Source organism: Gracilinanus agilis, chromosome 4 (genome assembly GCF_016433145.1).
Source record: "Gracilinanus agilis isolate LMUSP501 chromosome 4, AgileGrace, whole genome shotgun sequence".
Lineage (NCBI taxonomy): Eukaryota > Metazoa > Chordata > Mammalia > Didelphimorphia > Didelphidae > Gracilinanus > Gracilinanus agilis.
In genome coordinates, this window is record NC_058133.1 from 421,988,241 (window position 1) to 422,004,252 (window position 16,012).

Genomic DNA, 16,012 nt, shown 5'->3' on the forward strand with positions numbered 1-16,012 from the left:
TCCCTCAGAATTGTCCTGGATCATTGAATTGCTGCTAGTAGAGAAGTCCATTACATTAGATTGTGCCACGGTGTATCCATCTCTGTGTACAATGTTCTCCTGGTTCTACTCCTTTTGCTCTGCATCACTTCCTGGAGGTCATTCCAGTTCACGTGGAATTCCTCCAGTTCATTATTCCTTTGAGCACAATAGTATTCCATCACCAACAGATACCACAATTTGTTCAGCCATTCCCCAATCGAAAGGCATCCCTTCATTTTCCAATTTTTTGCCACCACGAGGAGTACGGCTACAAATATTTTTGTACAAATCTTTTTTCCTTATGATCTGAAAGAAGGAAACTTTAAAAAGAAGTCATAGTCACTATTCCCTGAGATGTGTGCCAGCAGTAACTTGATTCCAGGATACACATTGAAATCCCAGACTTGAGGTTACATAATATGGAGTGAGGGGTCAGAAGAGACCTTAAGAAAAGGTGACTTGGCTATTCCCCAGTTGATAAATGGGCAAGGGACATGAATAGATTATTTTCAGATAAAGAAATCAAAACTATCAAAGCACATGAGAAATTGTTCTAACTCTCTAATAATTAGAGAAGTGCAAATCAAAACAACTCTGAGGTACCACCTCACACCTAGCAGATTGACTAAAATGATAGCAGGTGAGAGTAATGAATGTTGGAGGGGATGTGGCCCAATTGGGACATTAATGCATTGCTGGTGGAGTTGTGAACTGATCCAACCATTCTGGATGGCAATTTGGAATTATGCCCAAAGAGCTCTAAAAGACTGCCCACCCTTTGATCCAGCCATACCATTGCTGGGTTTGTACCCCAAAGAGATCATAGATAAAAAGACTTGTACAAAAATATTTATAGCCGTGCTCTTTGTGGTGGCAAAAACTTGGAAAATGAGGGGGTGTCCATCGATTGGGGAATGACTGAACAAATTGTGGTATCTGTTGGTGATGGAATACTATTGTGCTCAAAGGAATAATGAACTGGAGGAATTCCATGTGAACTGGAACGACCTCCAGGAAGTGATGCAGAGCAAAAGGAGCAGAACCAGGAGAACATTGTACACAGAGATGGATACACCGTGGCACAATCTAATGTAATGGACTTCTCTACTAGCAGCAATGCAATGATCCAGGACAATTCTGAGGGATTTATGGAAAAGAACACTACCCACATTCAGAGGAAGAACTACAGAAGTGGAAACACGGAAGAAAAGCAACCACTTGAACACATGGGTTGATGCGGGCATGATTGGGGATGTAGACTTGAAACGACCACACCAATGTAACTATCAATAATATGGAAATAGGTCTTGATTGATGACTCATGTTAAAACCAGTGGAAATGTGCGTTGGATATTGGGGGAGGCTAAAGGTGGGGGCTGAAGGGGAAAGTAAAAATATGAATCATGTAACCATGGAAATTTTTTCTAAAAAAAATTAAATATTTAAATCTTAAAAAAAAAAATAGATTCCATCACTTCCTAAAAAAAGAAAGAAAAAAAGAAAGAAAAGGTGACTTGGGAGCATGGAGAGTTCATTTTCTGTGTTGAAATGGGACAGAGTCTAGAATGGCAAGAAGAGACTCGAGCAAAGGCTGAACTCTCACAGGTGAGCTCATAAGAAAGGACAGAATGTGGGAGCCAGAGAAATTAAACTGAGTGCCAAATGAAAGCCTGAGATAGATGTAAAAACACTTTTTATACACTCAAATGTGTTCTACAGATCTTTGTTGTCTTTTATTTCACTGGAGGTCTTTGGGTTTCTTATTTCCCTTATCCAGAGTTCAGCTCTAACTCCCATGCTTTCTTAAGGTTCTTCCTTCCTTTGTCTTGGCATAATAAAGCCTTGACTCCAGTCCCTGGCACCTTAGGATCATAGACAGAAATAATCTGATGATGCCATCTGGTTCAGGGATCTAGGAGCTTCTTTCTCCTGTCAGTATTTGGTCTTTTCTCAGTTTTCTGGATACTTACAATATTAGGTCATAATACCTTCCCTAAGCTTTGCCTTGTCACAGACAATGCATCTGAGAGAGTGTTGGGATAACCTCAGGATTTGCTCTTTTTATTGCTTCTCTACTTTCTTAGCAGTGAAACAAAATGGCAGAGTAGAAGAACTCTACCTTGGCAGTGGAGTCAGGGGATCTAGGTTCAAATCCTATCTTGGGTGCTGCTCTGGCTCCTTGGCCTTAGGCAAGTGACTTAACCTCAGTTTCCTCATCTGTAAAATGTGCCAGTTGACTTCTAATGTGCCGTTCTGCTTTAGATTTATGATCTGTGGTTCTGTGTTTGGTGTATGGGGAAAGCAAATACATTTAGATCAGGCCTTTCTTTTACCTCTTACTTCTGCTCCCTGGTGTTCATCTTTCTTGTTTGAGCCTTAAATAATATTTCTATGTAGATATGGTTGGAGACTTCCCTTCCTGAGTTCACTCTCAGGATCGGGGAGGGGTAAATATGGAAAGCTGGTAAAAGGCAGACAGACATCAAAGGTGTTATGTTCCATGTCTCAAGTCTCTCTACTCCAGTTCATCCTCCTGTTAAATTGGTCCACCTGAAGCACAGTTCAGACCATGTGTCACCAACCTATTTGATAAATTCCAGTGGTTTCCAGGATCAAACATAAAATTCTTGGTGTTCAAAGTTCCTCACTGTCTGGCTCCAATCTCCGTTTCCAATCTTGTTACACCTTATGATTTCTCTCCATATTCTCTTTGATCCAGTGACACTGGCCTCTGTTCTTTTTCATAGATAACACCTCATCTCCTGATTCAGGCATTTTTATTGATCATTCTCCCATGCTTGACACTCTTTCTTTTCTCATCTCCACCTCTTTGCTACCCTGGCTTCCTTCAAGTCTCAGCTTCTGAAAGAAGCCTTTCTTGGTCTTCCTTAATCTAGTGCCTTCCTTTGGATGTTATCTCCATTTTATCCTATATGTGTGGTTGACACATAAATTTGTTTATATGTTGTATCCCCCATTAGACTGTGGGCTCCTTGGGGAAGTACTGGAATTTTTTTTGTTTTGTTTGTTTTTTTTTGTTTGGCCTGTCTTTGTGTCCCCAGCACTTAAGCAGAGTACCTGGCACTTAATGTGTGTTTATTTATTCTTTTCTTTGTTTAGCTTTTCCCCACAATATTTGGTGTGTTTCTTGGCGCTATAGGTGATTATAATAATAGGACTCTAGGCACAGTTGCTGCCTGCAGACTGGATAAAGATAATGAGAAGTCTTCATCCATGGTGCTCATCACTGACTGTTCAAAAGCTACCATGACTCAGGAAAAAAGAAATCTAACCTAGAAATTCACAGATCTTTATCTACGTCCATATATGATGTGTAATGTAGAAGATGGCAGGATGGAATTCCTGCAAAATACAGGGTCAAGCCTCACCCATAATTCCAGGGGACACCCCCCCCCCCGGAGAACTTTGGGTGAGGGGACAGTTGAGAGGGAGTTAAACAGTTGTTTCCTGTGTGTTGAGGGGAACAGATCTTTCTCCTTGCTGCTCTTGATTTGGGGGTTCGCCTGGGAGGCCATTGTGGCAAAAGCCATTGTGGTTTCTACTCAGGAGTTTGCCTGTCTAGTAAGATTAGACCTTTCCATCAACAATATAATAATTATTTAGTTATATAGACATTGAAGTAATTACTATTAGCCTAGAGAGCAAGTTAGCTAAGGTCTGCCACTCCCTGCCATCTTCTACATTACAGATGGTAGCAATCTATCTTTCTATATAGTGTGTGTAAATATGTCATGTAAATACTTAGACACACATTCCAATTCCTGAAACCCAAACTGGTTTTTAAAGATTCATTTCTTACTATGCCCCCATAAGAAAGACTAGAAATTTTAAAGAACCAGGCAAAAAAGTTGCTTCTAATTTTCCATCCGGGAAGGAAACTAGCAATTTGGCAGACTAACATAAAATGTTCAGCTCTTTTTTTTTTCTTTATTTAATAGAATTTATTTCCCGGTATCTCTGTCCTTTCCTCCCTCCCCATACCATAGAAGGTAACCCCCTACAAAAAGATATGTATTTATAGTGTTTTTCATATGTCTAGTTTTCAATTCATTCCCTAGAGGTGGACATTCATATTATTCTTCAAATATTAATTCTGTAGTTGTATATCATGTTCTCTTGGTTGTATTTATTTCACCCTTCATTACTTCAAGGTCTTTCTAATTAAAAAAAATTAACCTGCATCTTATTTTTTATGGAATTCATTGTATTCACGGTATTCCTTCATGATCACGTCCCAGAATTTATTCAGTTCTTTTCTTTGAATGCTCTGTGAATATGATATCTTGCAATGTGTGCCTCTTAGGTTGGGGGTGGCGAGGTAGGGAAGGGAGGAGTGAGAAAGCTGTGGCCCAATATGCTGATAGGATTTCTTATTCTCAGCTCTAGAAACGTGAAGCAACTCTTTGGATTGCATAATGGAACAAAATTTCTCTTTTACATTAACCATAAAAGACTTTGAAATTAAATACTTGAATTTGGTGATAGCCATTGGTTCATTTCCTCAGCCAGGTATTCAAAAAACAAAAACATGATTGTTATAAACAATTAAATAATTTTGGCCTAGTCCTTTTAAAACTTCTCTCCTTTGGCCCAGAAATATCTCTGTTCACAAGCCACTGTCTACTTTCGTTTTCAGTGGCATTCTGGGAATGATGAATTATGGGGCCTTTATGAACAGGGAACATGTAGGAATTCCCTTATTAATTTCTAAATCTATTGACCAGAAAATGATTTTCCAGCTCTTTGTTTTCTAAAAACAAAGAGGAGACAGATTTTTAAAATGTTTTTTAGTAATGATTATTTTATGCAAAGGCAGGAATAAAAGATTATCTTTCCTTTTACTCTCTGTTCACAAGCTTGAAACCTTAGTATTTTCTCTGACTTCTTCCTTTCCACTCTCCTTATCTAGTTTGTTTCTAAACTTTATAAAACTTTGCCTCCGCAACATTTTTTTCATCAATTTTTTAAAACAAAGAGATAATTTTTTTCTCCTTTTCCCCTCACCATTGGAAAAACAAAAACAAAACCTTTGCATCAAATATATTTAGTCAATCAATGTAAGTACCTGAATTACCTCTCCAAAAATATGTTTCATTCTGTACTCTCAATCTGCTACCCCTATGTTAAGAGGGGAGTAAAGTACTTAATGATTGATTGCTCAGATCATTGATCATGGTTGATCCAAGTGTTTTTCAGAGTTGTTTGCTTTTTATAGAGTTGTCTAATTATTATAGAAATTGTTCTCCTGGTTCTGCACACTTCAGTCTTTACTAGTTCGTAAAAGTCTTCCCAGGCTTCACTGAAACCATTCCCTTTTGATTGTAAGCTCTTTGAGAGCAAAGACCGTTTTTTGATTCCTTTTGTGTCCCTAATACTTAGCATGTGCCTGGCACCTGGCAAACACTTACTAAATACTTATTTATCAACTCATCATTTTTGTGGCACAATAGTATCACATAACATTCATATCCCATAATATATTGTTCAGCCATTCCCCTATTGATGGACATAGGATTTTTTTTTTTCATCTCCCATTTACTTGTTTCCTTTTGCCACCACTTCTGAGGACCTCTTATTAGATTATTGCATTAAACTCATAGTTTTCACTACCTCTAGTCTCTCCTTCCTCCCATTTATGCTTTTGACTGCTGCCAGATTAATCCTTCTAAAGTGAAACCTGATCATATTACTTCCTTCTGTTCAAAATCTTCAGTTCTTGACCACAAAGAACTAAATAATGTTAGAATGACTTAGCCTATTGAGGACACCTTCCATGATTTGGCCCTTAGTCTGCCTTTCCAGCTTTCCTTCCTGATGGTCTTTTTGGATTGTTTTTTGCTCTAGACAAACCAGATGACTTTCTGGTCCCTCCTCCTACTCTCCCCTCTTGAATTTTCCTTATTCCATGCCTTTGTTCATGCTGTCTCCTCAGCTTGGAACAATCTGTCAAATCACCACCGTTACATCCTCCTACTTATCCACATTAGAAGTCATCTTTCTCCTCCCTGGACTTTCATAGTATTTTTTTCAAGCAATCAATCAGAAATCATTTATTGATTATTTTGCGTCAGCCTCCATGCCAGCATCAGGTCTACAAAGAAAAGTCCAAAGAGCCTCTCCCACAAGGAATTTACTTTCTTATTAAATTTTTCCATTCTACTTTTTATTCTATTTACTGACACATTTCTACTAAGTTATAAACTTTTGCAGATTCCTTCATGGCAAGGAATAGCTTTGCATCCCCCACAGCACCCAACTCTATGCCTTTCACACCGTGGGCACTCCATAACTGGTTGAATAAATTATGTTAATTAAAATTCCAAGGAAGATTGGCGGACCTTATTGGAACAAAAGTAGGCAACTAGCTCCCATAATCAGTTTTTCTTTCCCAAAGCAGGATAGTTTAGCATTTGTTTCAAATGACTCTCTTATCCTCAGTTTCTTCTTAATTAATGGACTGGAGAGTCTCACATTAGGAGACCTGGCTTTTAAGATGATTGTCTGGGAATTTTGGGTCTGCCCCTATGGAAGAGATAATACTGTGGAGAATTGTGGTTTTTGCAATTACGATTTTCTTCATTTAATTATCTTTGCCTTTTTACATAATACATCTCATGCCAGTGGGGTCTTTGCATATGAGGGTACAGCTACAGGAAATGAGACATCAGGATTTGAATTTCAAGCACCTTTAACACTTAGGTAACATTTAACACTAATGTACATAGAATGAGTCAAACCTGACCTTTGTTTCCTATCCACATTCTGCCTTCCACTCTCTATCCCTTCCACTCCCTTTCTCCTACAACGGATATTTGGGGGAACTGCTAAATTTGTACCTTTGGCAGACAGACAGGAGAAGTGCTGTTGCCTCTCAGACTTGAATGTTACAGAACCTTTAACTGAAAGACCCTGAAGGAAGGTTTGCAAAGAAATTACCGTCTGTGGGACTCATGTTTGCTTTTTTTCTCCTTTAGGTGGGCTCTCATCATCTAAAGCTTAACCGAGGTCTAGAAGCAAATGCCCCTGCTTTCGACAGGTAGGACTTTTTTTTTTTAAAAACATTGTCTTTTTGCATTATCAGTCACCAATCCTTTTCATTCAGAAAGACAGTGACTCAGTGAACAAAACACTGGACTTTGTGCCTTGAGTCAGGATTTATCACTGAGTGAGAAAGACACATCCGAGCAGGTCATCATTGTGTGACTCAGTTTTCATTTTTTGCAGAATGACTATCTTATTTGCCTAAGAATTGCCCAGAAGGCAAATGATAATAATAAAGTAATACTTTGCAAATACTAGTATATACTTTCTAATGGGTAAAGTCTTACCCTCATGGACTAATTAAAGAAAAAGACAATCTAAATTATAGGAATTAGGCTTTAAGGAAATGCACTTTAAGAGCTAGCTATGTGGGAAAGTATCTTAATTAACAACAACAAAAAAAAAACCCACATATTTAGAGCCTCCTATTTGTAAGACATTGTGCTAAGTGTATCTCTAAAAGAAGAAGTCTATTTTATAAAACCTGCTTGAGGATCAGCATTTCATATTTTGGAACCTTTTTGTGCTTTTAAATTCATTAAGTCCCAGGGTGCTGTTTTGATAAATATGTCTGGGGATGTCAGTAAGAATGAACAACTTCTTTTGCCACTAACATTCATGGGTATACTTTTTTTTTTTTTTTAACCCTTTCATCTTAGAGTCAATACTAAGTATTGGTTCCAAGCAGAAGAGCAGTAAGGGCTAAGCACTTGGTGACTTGTCCAGGGTCACATAGCTAGAAAGTGTCTGAGGCCAGACTTGAACCTTGGACCTCCCATCTCTAGTTCTGGCAAGCTATCCGTTGAACTACTTAGCTGTCCCCACGGATAAGATACTCCTGAATGGTAATCAAACCTCCTTCACTCATGACATTATTTGATTTATTTATCGGTTAGCAGTTGTTGTAGTTCATAAGAAGAGTTTCCTAAATGTCCTTTTTTCCCTTTAGGGTATGAAATGTAAGACTAACATTTTCTTTATGGGAGCAATTTAGAACCATATTCACTTAAATCCTTGCTATCTATAGGTGGGCCTTATTTTTTAATTAACATTTTAAAGTGAAGTAATGAGGAGTTTGGCTTAATTGATCCCACTGGTAACAGATTTGTGCCGATTTTATGTAAACTATTCAACAAAGGCCCCACAATTTTTTGAAGACAACTAAGCAAACTTCATTCTCATAGGGAAGAACGGTCTTTTAATATGGGGCATTGGCTTCTATCAGCATTGGATTTGGAAGTTATTAAAGACCCTTGTGGGCTCAAATCCCACCACAGACACTACCTCCCTGGATTCCTTTTCTGTAACATAAGGAGGTTGGACTCAATACTCTACAAAATCCTTTCTAGCTAGAAATCTTTGATATTCTCAGAAATTTCTAGAGGAGCAGTATTATTCCTTATGTCTTCATCTTTCACTTAGAATGGTACAGACCTTTCTAGGCATATTGTGACAAGATGTCCCCACATTTACTCTTTAGTGTAGCATGACCAGGATCTGTTCATTTTTTTGTGCTGAGAACAGAATTTTTAAAAATCTGTGCTAATTTAGGGAGTTTAAAAAAAATCTCTTTTGAAGTACATATGATCAAATTCTTATTTTTCTTGGTACTCTGTATATGTTGATAATTTGATCTTTGTCAGCATATTAGGGCTATGAGGATACTTTAAAAAAGTAGCTTGGATCCTACTTGGCCTCCCCTAATATTTAGAGAAGTATTGGGGGTAGTGGTGGCAGGAATCTTTGGCTATAGCAACGAGGATGAGGAAACGTTACTAGAATTTGGTATGAGTTAGGAAAGGGCTAAACCTGGTTACAGTCACATTTTCAACCTTTATTTTGTTTAGCTTATTTTATCTCTTTGATTATAACTCCCCAGTTGAAAGTACAGTTGGAAGAATAATGCATAGGAGTCACAGTATGTGCTTTCAGGTTCCTTGGCTCCAATTTATTAACTGAGTTGAAAAGACTGAAAGTTTCCCTGGTGCTTTCTTTTGGTTAAGTTCGTTCATTTTCTAGACTATAGATATAGGACCCTGGACTTGTAAATTCATTAGTTAGAGGGAACTTCATTGGAATAGGGCAGTGATTCCCAAAGTGGGTGCCACCGCCCCCTGGTGGGTGCTGCAGCAATCCAGGGGGATAGTGATGGCCACAGGTGCATTTATCTTTCCTATTAATTGCTATTAAAATTTAAAAAAAAAATTAATTTCCATGCGGCTAAGTTATATTTTTTATGGAAAGGGGACGATAGGCCAAAAAAGTTTGTGAACCACTGGAATAGGGAGATTCCCTCAATCACTATAGCCTGTTTTTCTCAGCAATTTTCCCTGGGGTTATTCACCCACGTGGGTCAGAAGCAGAATTTGAATCCAGCTCTGCCCAGTTTCGAGAAGAGCTATCTACCCACTTTATCAGAGCTTTTTCACCTCTTTTGTGTTGTGGGCCTCTTTGGCACTCAGTTGAAGCTTGCAGATTCCTTAGGATAATGATTTTTGCACATTCATAGTTGAAGGAAAGGTTTCAATGCAGTTAGAGATTAGTGAAAATAAAGTTGTGATTTTTTTTTTCTAACCCAAATTCACAGACCATCAAAAATCCATCCAAGGCAGGCAGCTGAGTGGCTCAGTAGATTGAGAGCCAAGCATGGAGATAGAAGGTGCTGGGCTCAAATCTGACCTCAGACACTTTCTACCTAAGAGATCTTGGGCATCCCCATTGTAAACCCCATTGCCTAGCCCTTACCATTCTTCTGCCATGGAACCTTTTATACAGTATTGATTCTAAAATAGAAGGTAAGAGTTTAAAAAAACAAACAAACAAACATCATTTCACCATGCTCACTCTCCTCCAAGGATGCAATGAATCTAAAGCAGAATCTTTACTCATATCATCAAACTTGGGGATTATAGCCTTTTTTTTTTCTCCTCTCCATTTTCTAAGTTAAAAAATGCAGGTATCAGGCAGGATAAGTGATCAGTGTTCAGTTTGAAAAGGTTTCAATACTGATCTAATTTTGTGTTCATACTGCCGGTAAAGGGGGATAGAAGTGTGAGCCTTGGCATTTTTGAATGCCTACTCATTAAGATTCAAGCCAGCTACTCCCATTTCACTTGAAACACTTTATTAGTAAATTAGTACCTTAAAAAAAAATACCTAACATCAAGCCTAATCACCAGGAGTGATTTGATCAAGATACTCTTTTAAAAAAAAAATGATATTTGGTATACTGTCTGCAAAAATGTCATACGTATTATGGAACCCATTTACACCAACAGTCACTTTGAGGAGCCAGTTTGCCCTCATTAGACCTTCCCTTGCCTTCTTGGGCTTGGGTACTGTCCGTTGTCCTGGAGTGCTCTTGCTCTGCAGCCATAGGAAGGAAGTGCCCCCACCAGGGCGGTCAGTCTTGTTTTATTGGTGAAATGGCACCATCATGTGCTGCTGCTGCTGCTGTTACAGGCATATGATGCTTCTGAAAGAGCAGTATGGAAAGCAAGTGATCGTTAACCTGTTGGGAAGCAGAGGAGGAGAGGAGGTGCTCAACAGAGCCTTCAAGGTAAAACTTTTGTTCAGCTGCTGGCTTCTCACAGCCTCCCCTTCTGCTCCTCCATACTGTGGGGCTCCAGTGGGAGGGCACCACAGAGGAAGGGAGTTGGGCACGCAGCCCTCCAGGTCCAACAGTGGGAACCAGACTTCCAATAAGGTAGGTAGTTTTATCCCTTGGATTTTACCTATCTCCCATGACTCTTATCCATCCATTGATCATACACTATCAAACAAACTATGCGAAGATGGGATGCAAAGACAAAAATGAAACCATCCCTAGTGGCATGTATATATTTTTAGAACCTGCTAAATGGCTCTCTAGTTTCAAGCTTTAATTGTTTTCCAGAGCCTCAGTGAAACCTGAGTTGACTTTTTGTCTCTATAGTTGGAACCCAAGGCAGTTTTATAGCATACTTTGTTACATATTCTCTTCATGGTTCCTTCTCCAGTCAACTAATGTATTTAAATTAAACTTGACACAAGAGAACCTTTCCCTAATTTCCGGCTTCACCCTCAGTCAAGTCACTCAGCTAGAGGTGATAGTGTCTTTCCCCCAGCTTTCTCACAGAGTCATTTTACAAAATGAATATCCCAAGAGAGTGGGAGGAGGGAGGAAGGAAGGCCTTTCTTCTAGCATCTCTAATCCTTGTTGGGGATTGCCTTGCTGTTCTACCTTCAAAAGTATGGGTGTTTTCCTTTCATTTTCTGTGCCAGTTTAGGAGAGCCCCATTACTTGATGATTATGAAGTGTGTATTGGTGTCTTTGGAGCAGTCCATCTTGGCTTGGCTCAGCTAAAAAGTTAAATGACTTACTCACCTGCTGCTTTCTCTGCAGTTCTAAAACCTTCACACTTACCCTGCTCTTAACAAGCATCTATTTGTCAGTGGTCCCTTGAATACTGGCATTTCTATTGCACAAAACTATCTCAAGCTACTCACACTTCATTTTCAGAACAGACAAGAGGTGGCAGCCTCAATATGACTATGACAAATGAGTTCTCTCCTCCTTACCCATGTAGGCAAGTAATAAAGATAAAGACCCTTTAACCCATATATTCTCAAGAGGCCATTGTCATCCTTGGAGGAGAAGAAATGTGTAGATGGGGTTACAGTTTGACCTGTTACTGCCCTACAACCTTCCCATCCAGATAGAGGATCGTGGGATTTAAAAGTTGGAAGGGACCCTAGTATTTATCTAGTTCCACCACCTCATTTTACAGGTGAAGAAACTGAGGTCCAAAGGACAGATAGCAAGTAGCCAAACTAAAATTTGAACCCATTCTCTTACCTACCTCCCAATGTGTTCTTCCCTTCCCTTAGTCTTCACCTTTTGTCTTAGAATCATTACAAGTATTGGTCCTAAGACAGAAGAGTGGTAAGGGTGAGGCAATGGGGGTTAAGTGACTTGCTCAGGGTCACACAGCTATAAAGTATCTGAAATCAAATTTAAATTCCCTGGCTGTCTATCTACTGAACCATCCAAGTGCCTCAATATGCTTTTTTTCTATCTACCACACAGCTTCCTTCTTCCTCAGCTACTACTTGTAGGTATTTCTTTTCTAGAGAAGAAAAATCCAGGGCTTATTTTAAATCAAAGACAAATCTCTGTTGACCTGAGCAGAGAGCTTTTCACAGTGAAAAGATAGACAATAAATCTGTATTAAGGAGCGGAAGAGAGAGATAGAGCTCTAAGGAAACCACAGGCTTAATAACATCTGGTTTGCAGGAGCAGAGTCCAGGCTGAATGCTTGTCCTGGTTTGTTTGCAAACTACATTCCTGACAGCTGGCAATGTTATAACACTAGCCTGGGAGTCGGGTAAACCAAGTTTAAGTTTAGAAGATATGTGACTAAGGCAAATTATTTAATCTTTGAGCCTCAGTTTCTTCACCTGTAAAATAGGGGAGGTAAATGATTTCTAAGGTCCTGTCCAACTTGAATGTTCTGTGGCGTAGAGACTTTCTTTGGCCAATTTTATTTGGCCAGACTTGCTTTTCCTGTCTGGTTTGTTGCTAACAGCAACAAATGAACTGTTGTTTTGTTTTTTTTTTTCCTCTCTCTCTCTCTTCCTTTCTTTATTGGCAATTTTACTTTTATAGAAGAAGGGGGGAAAAAAGCCCAATTCCATTTTTTCTTTTCCTCCCACACGTAAATAGATGGTATTTTTGACCCAGGACATTTTATCAGTTGGCATAAAAATTCCACAGATCTAAGGATGGCCAGATATGAGCCTTTTTCAGATGTCAAACTTCCTTTTAGTGAGAAGCATGAGAGGGCGATAGAAATGTTATAGAGGGCTTGATATCTAAAATAACACTGCTCAAAAAATCTTAGGCTGGGGGTCAGGTGACCTGGGTTCTTGTCCCCATTAATAATTAGCTGTACCCTCTTAGGAGTCAGGCAGTTTGCCTCTCTCCAAGCCTCATTTTCCTCATTTGTGAAGGATTCAATCAATAATTCTCCAAGATAACCTTCCAGCTCTGGAATTTCTTCATTGACCAAATGCTATAAATATCAGCCTATCATGGACATGTACAAGGTCTGGACTTGGAAAGCCCCAGAGGCATAGAGACCATACACAAGCTCCTTCTATTCTTGGATCTGTGTCCACTTAGCTTAGCCTTTCCATGTGTTATGAGCCAATGTGTTTGGCCAACAAGAGCTGTGCTAGCGAATGGTCCTTTTGGTTTTCTGTGCCATTTGCTTTCAAAATAGTATTCTGCTCTGTACCAATTATATCGCTTATAATCTAGGATGGTACCACAAGCACATTTTTGGGTTTCAGTCTTCTTTTTTCCCTTTTGGATGACTTTAAAAAAAAGATAGGTAGGATTTAGCGCTATCTTTTTTTTGATATAGATATAGATGCTACATATGTATAAGGAACACTAGGACTCCTGTGAATAGATCTATCACCACCTTCCCTGGTGTCATCCTACCTGTCCTACCTCTTACTCCTGGATCTTTACTCTTCTTGGGCTCTCATTGTGCAAGAGCCACCCAGCACCCCCCAAAGGATGACTTAGAGGACTTGTAGCTCTCGCTGTATGGAGATGCTCATCACACTTCCTCCTGGAGTCAAGATGTGAATGGTTCCCAGGGAAACAGCTGTTATGAATAGAGCTGCAGTGCATCTTTCTACTTGGTGGGCTATTTGGAGAACGGAGCAATCGCTTGCTTTCTTGCTTACTTTAGTTATCTGTGGGAGAATGTGATATTTGTTACTGACCGTGGAATACCAGAAGATAGTCTAGGGAGGGGTGAGTCTCACATCTGGCTTTGTCTCTCTCTTGCTTTAAATAATCCCTTTGCCCTCTTTCAGGAAGTATATTTTTCCTGTGCATTGTTTTTTTTCTTTGACATTTTTCTTCTGCACTTCCTTCTCCAAGGCTGGACTGAAAAACTACTTCTAACCACCATGAGCTTTAATACTAACCTAACCTAAGCAATTATGTGGTTAGCCACATGAAAACCCTGAGCAGTAAGTGGAAATATGCAGTCATCTCTCTTTTCTCTTCTCTCCTCTCACCCCACTTCCCTTCCTCAGAAGTTGCTTTGGGCCTCTTTCCATGCTGGAGACACACCTATGATAAATTTTGACTTCCATCAGTTTGCCAAAGGAGGGAAAATAGAAAAATTGGAGAATCTGTTGAGGCCCCAATTAAAGTTGCATTGGGACGAATTTGACGTTTTTGCCAAGGGCGAGAATGTAATCCCACGGTGAGTGTTCCAGAGTTTGCTTCATTTGTGTAGTTTGGAAAGTAGGTTGATGGGGGTGGCCAGGTAGCATAGCAGGGTTGGAGACAGGAGGTCTTAGACTCAAGTCTGGCCTTTCTACTTTGTGACCCTGGGCAAGTCACTTAACCCCAATTGCCTATCCCTTGCTGATCATCTGTCTTAGAACTGATAATAAGACAGAAGGTAAGGATTACATTTTAAAAAGTAGATTTATAGTTAGAGATAATTGACGTGTTTACCTTGTAGAAGGGACCTTTTGTTTTTCTGTACCATTTACTTTCAAAATGGTATTCTTGGGGGTGGGGAGGGGAGTGGATTGAGTGTCAGGCACAGATATGGGAGGTCCTAGGTTCAAATCTGGTCTCAGAAACTTCTCAGCTGTGTGACCCTGGGCAAGTCATTTAACTCCCATTGCCTAGCTGTTAACACTCTTCTGCCTTGGAACCAATACATAGTATTGGTTCTTAGATGGAAGTTAAGGATTTAAAAAAATGTTATTCTTCTCCATGCAGATTTTATCATTTATAATTTGGAGGTGGTAACCCAAGCACATTTTGGGTTCCAGTCTTCTTTTTCCTCTTTGGATAGCTTTAAAAAAAAGATAGATATGATATATGTGTGTTTGTATATATTTTCATATATCTTACATATATAAATACATAAAATACATTCTGCATATATACATATATAAAATAAGAATAATACATAAAAAGGTATAAATTTTTTTTAAAAATAAAAACCCTATCCTTCCATCTTGGAATCAATACTGTGTATTAGTTCCAAGGCAGAAGAGCAGTAAGGGCTAGACAATGGGTTTAAGTGACTTGCCCAGGGTCACACAGCTAGGAAGTGTCTGAGACCAGTTTTGAACCTAGGACCTCCTGTCTCTAGGCCTGGCTCTCAATCCACTGAGCTACCCAGCTGCCCCCACAGATCTTTTTGAAAATTAAATAACAAACAGGAACATATCTATATACATAAAAGAACAATAAAAAGAGGATTATGTATGAAATCATGACTCTATTATAGATAGCTTGGGAGGGGTAAAGGTATATAACACATTTAATACAGTGTTAATATTATGGCCAGTTTTTTTTTTTATCAATGTGTAATTTTGATTTAAAAGTGTTGAATCACAGATTATCTGACCCAATTCCAACATTTGACAGAACAAGTTTAGCAGTAGAGTTCATTAGATTAAAGCACAGGGCTAAATCTAGCACTGTTTTATTCATTGAAGAGTGGGAATCTTCCTTCTAGATCCCCAAGTTTTCACTAGTTCTGTAGAATTTGTATTATTCATATACCTTTATATATGTAATTAATATTCATAATTATATATTGATATATTTTATGTATTATATATTTCTATAAATATGATTTATATAATTATATGTATGTTATATATGCACATAATTCATAAGACTTAGCTATTACACAAGCCAGGAATGATGACTTAAGACCTTGTCAGGATGCATTCCAAAGGTCTGGTTTGGGATAATGGAGCTGCCGAGGTTTGGGTTTTTTCCCCCTAACTTAAGCTTAGTACACTTTACTAAGTGTGCTTCAGCTATAAACTGAGCTTAATAACTCTTGTGTTTTGCTTTGTTTTTCATCATTTGCTCAAAGTTTCCAAAAAGGTA

The 16,012-nt window shown here is 38.8% G+C and overlaps 1 protein-coding gene across 1 annotated transcript in view; it reads left to right on the plus strand.

The window, feature by feature from the left end:
* SYNJ2 (synaptojanin 2) overlaps window positions 1-16,012 on the plus strand; it is a 156,236-nt gene that overhangs the window by 88,629 nt on the left and 51,595 nt on the right. Inside the window, exons 6-9 of the mRNA XM_044675472.1 lie at window positions 7,017-7,078; window positions 10,546-10,642; window positions 14,179-14,351; window positions 15,999-16,009. Coding sequence (XP_044531407.1) covers window positions 7,017-7,078; window positions 10,546-10,642; window positions 14,179-14,351; window positions 15,999-16,009 — 343 coding nt within the window. The remainder of the gene's footprint in view (window positions 1-7,016; window positions 7,079-10,545; window positions 10,643-14,178; window positions 14,352-15,998; window positions 16,010-16,012) is intronic.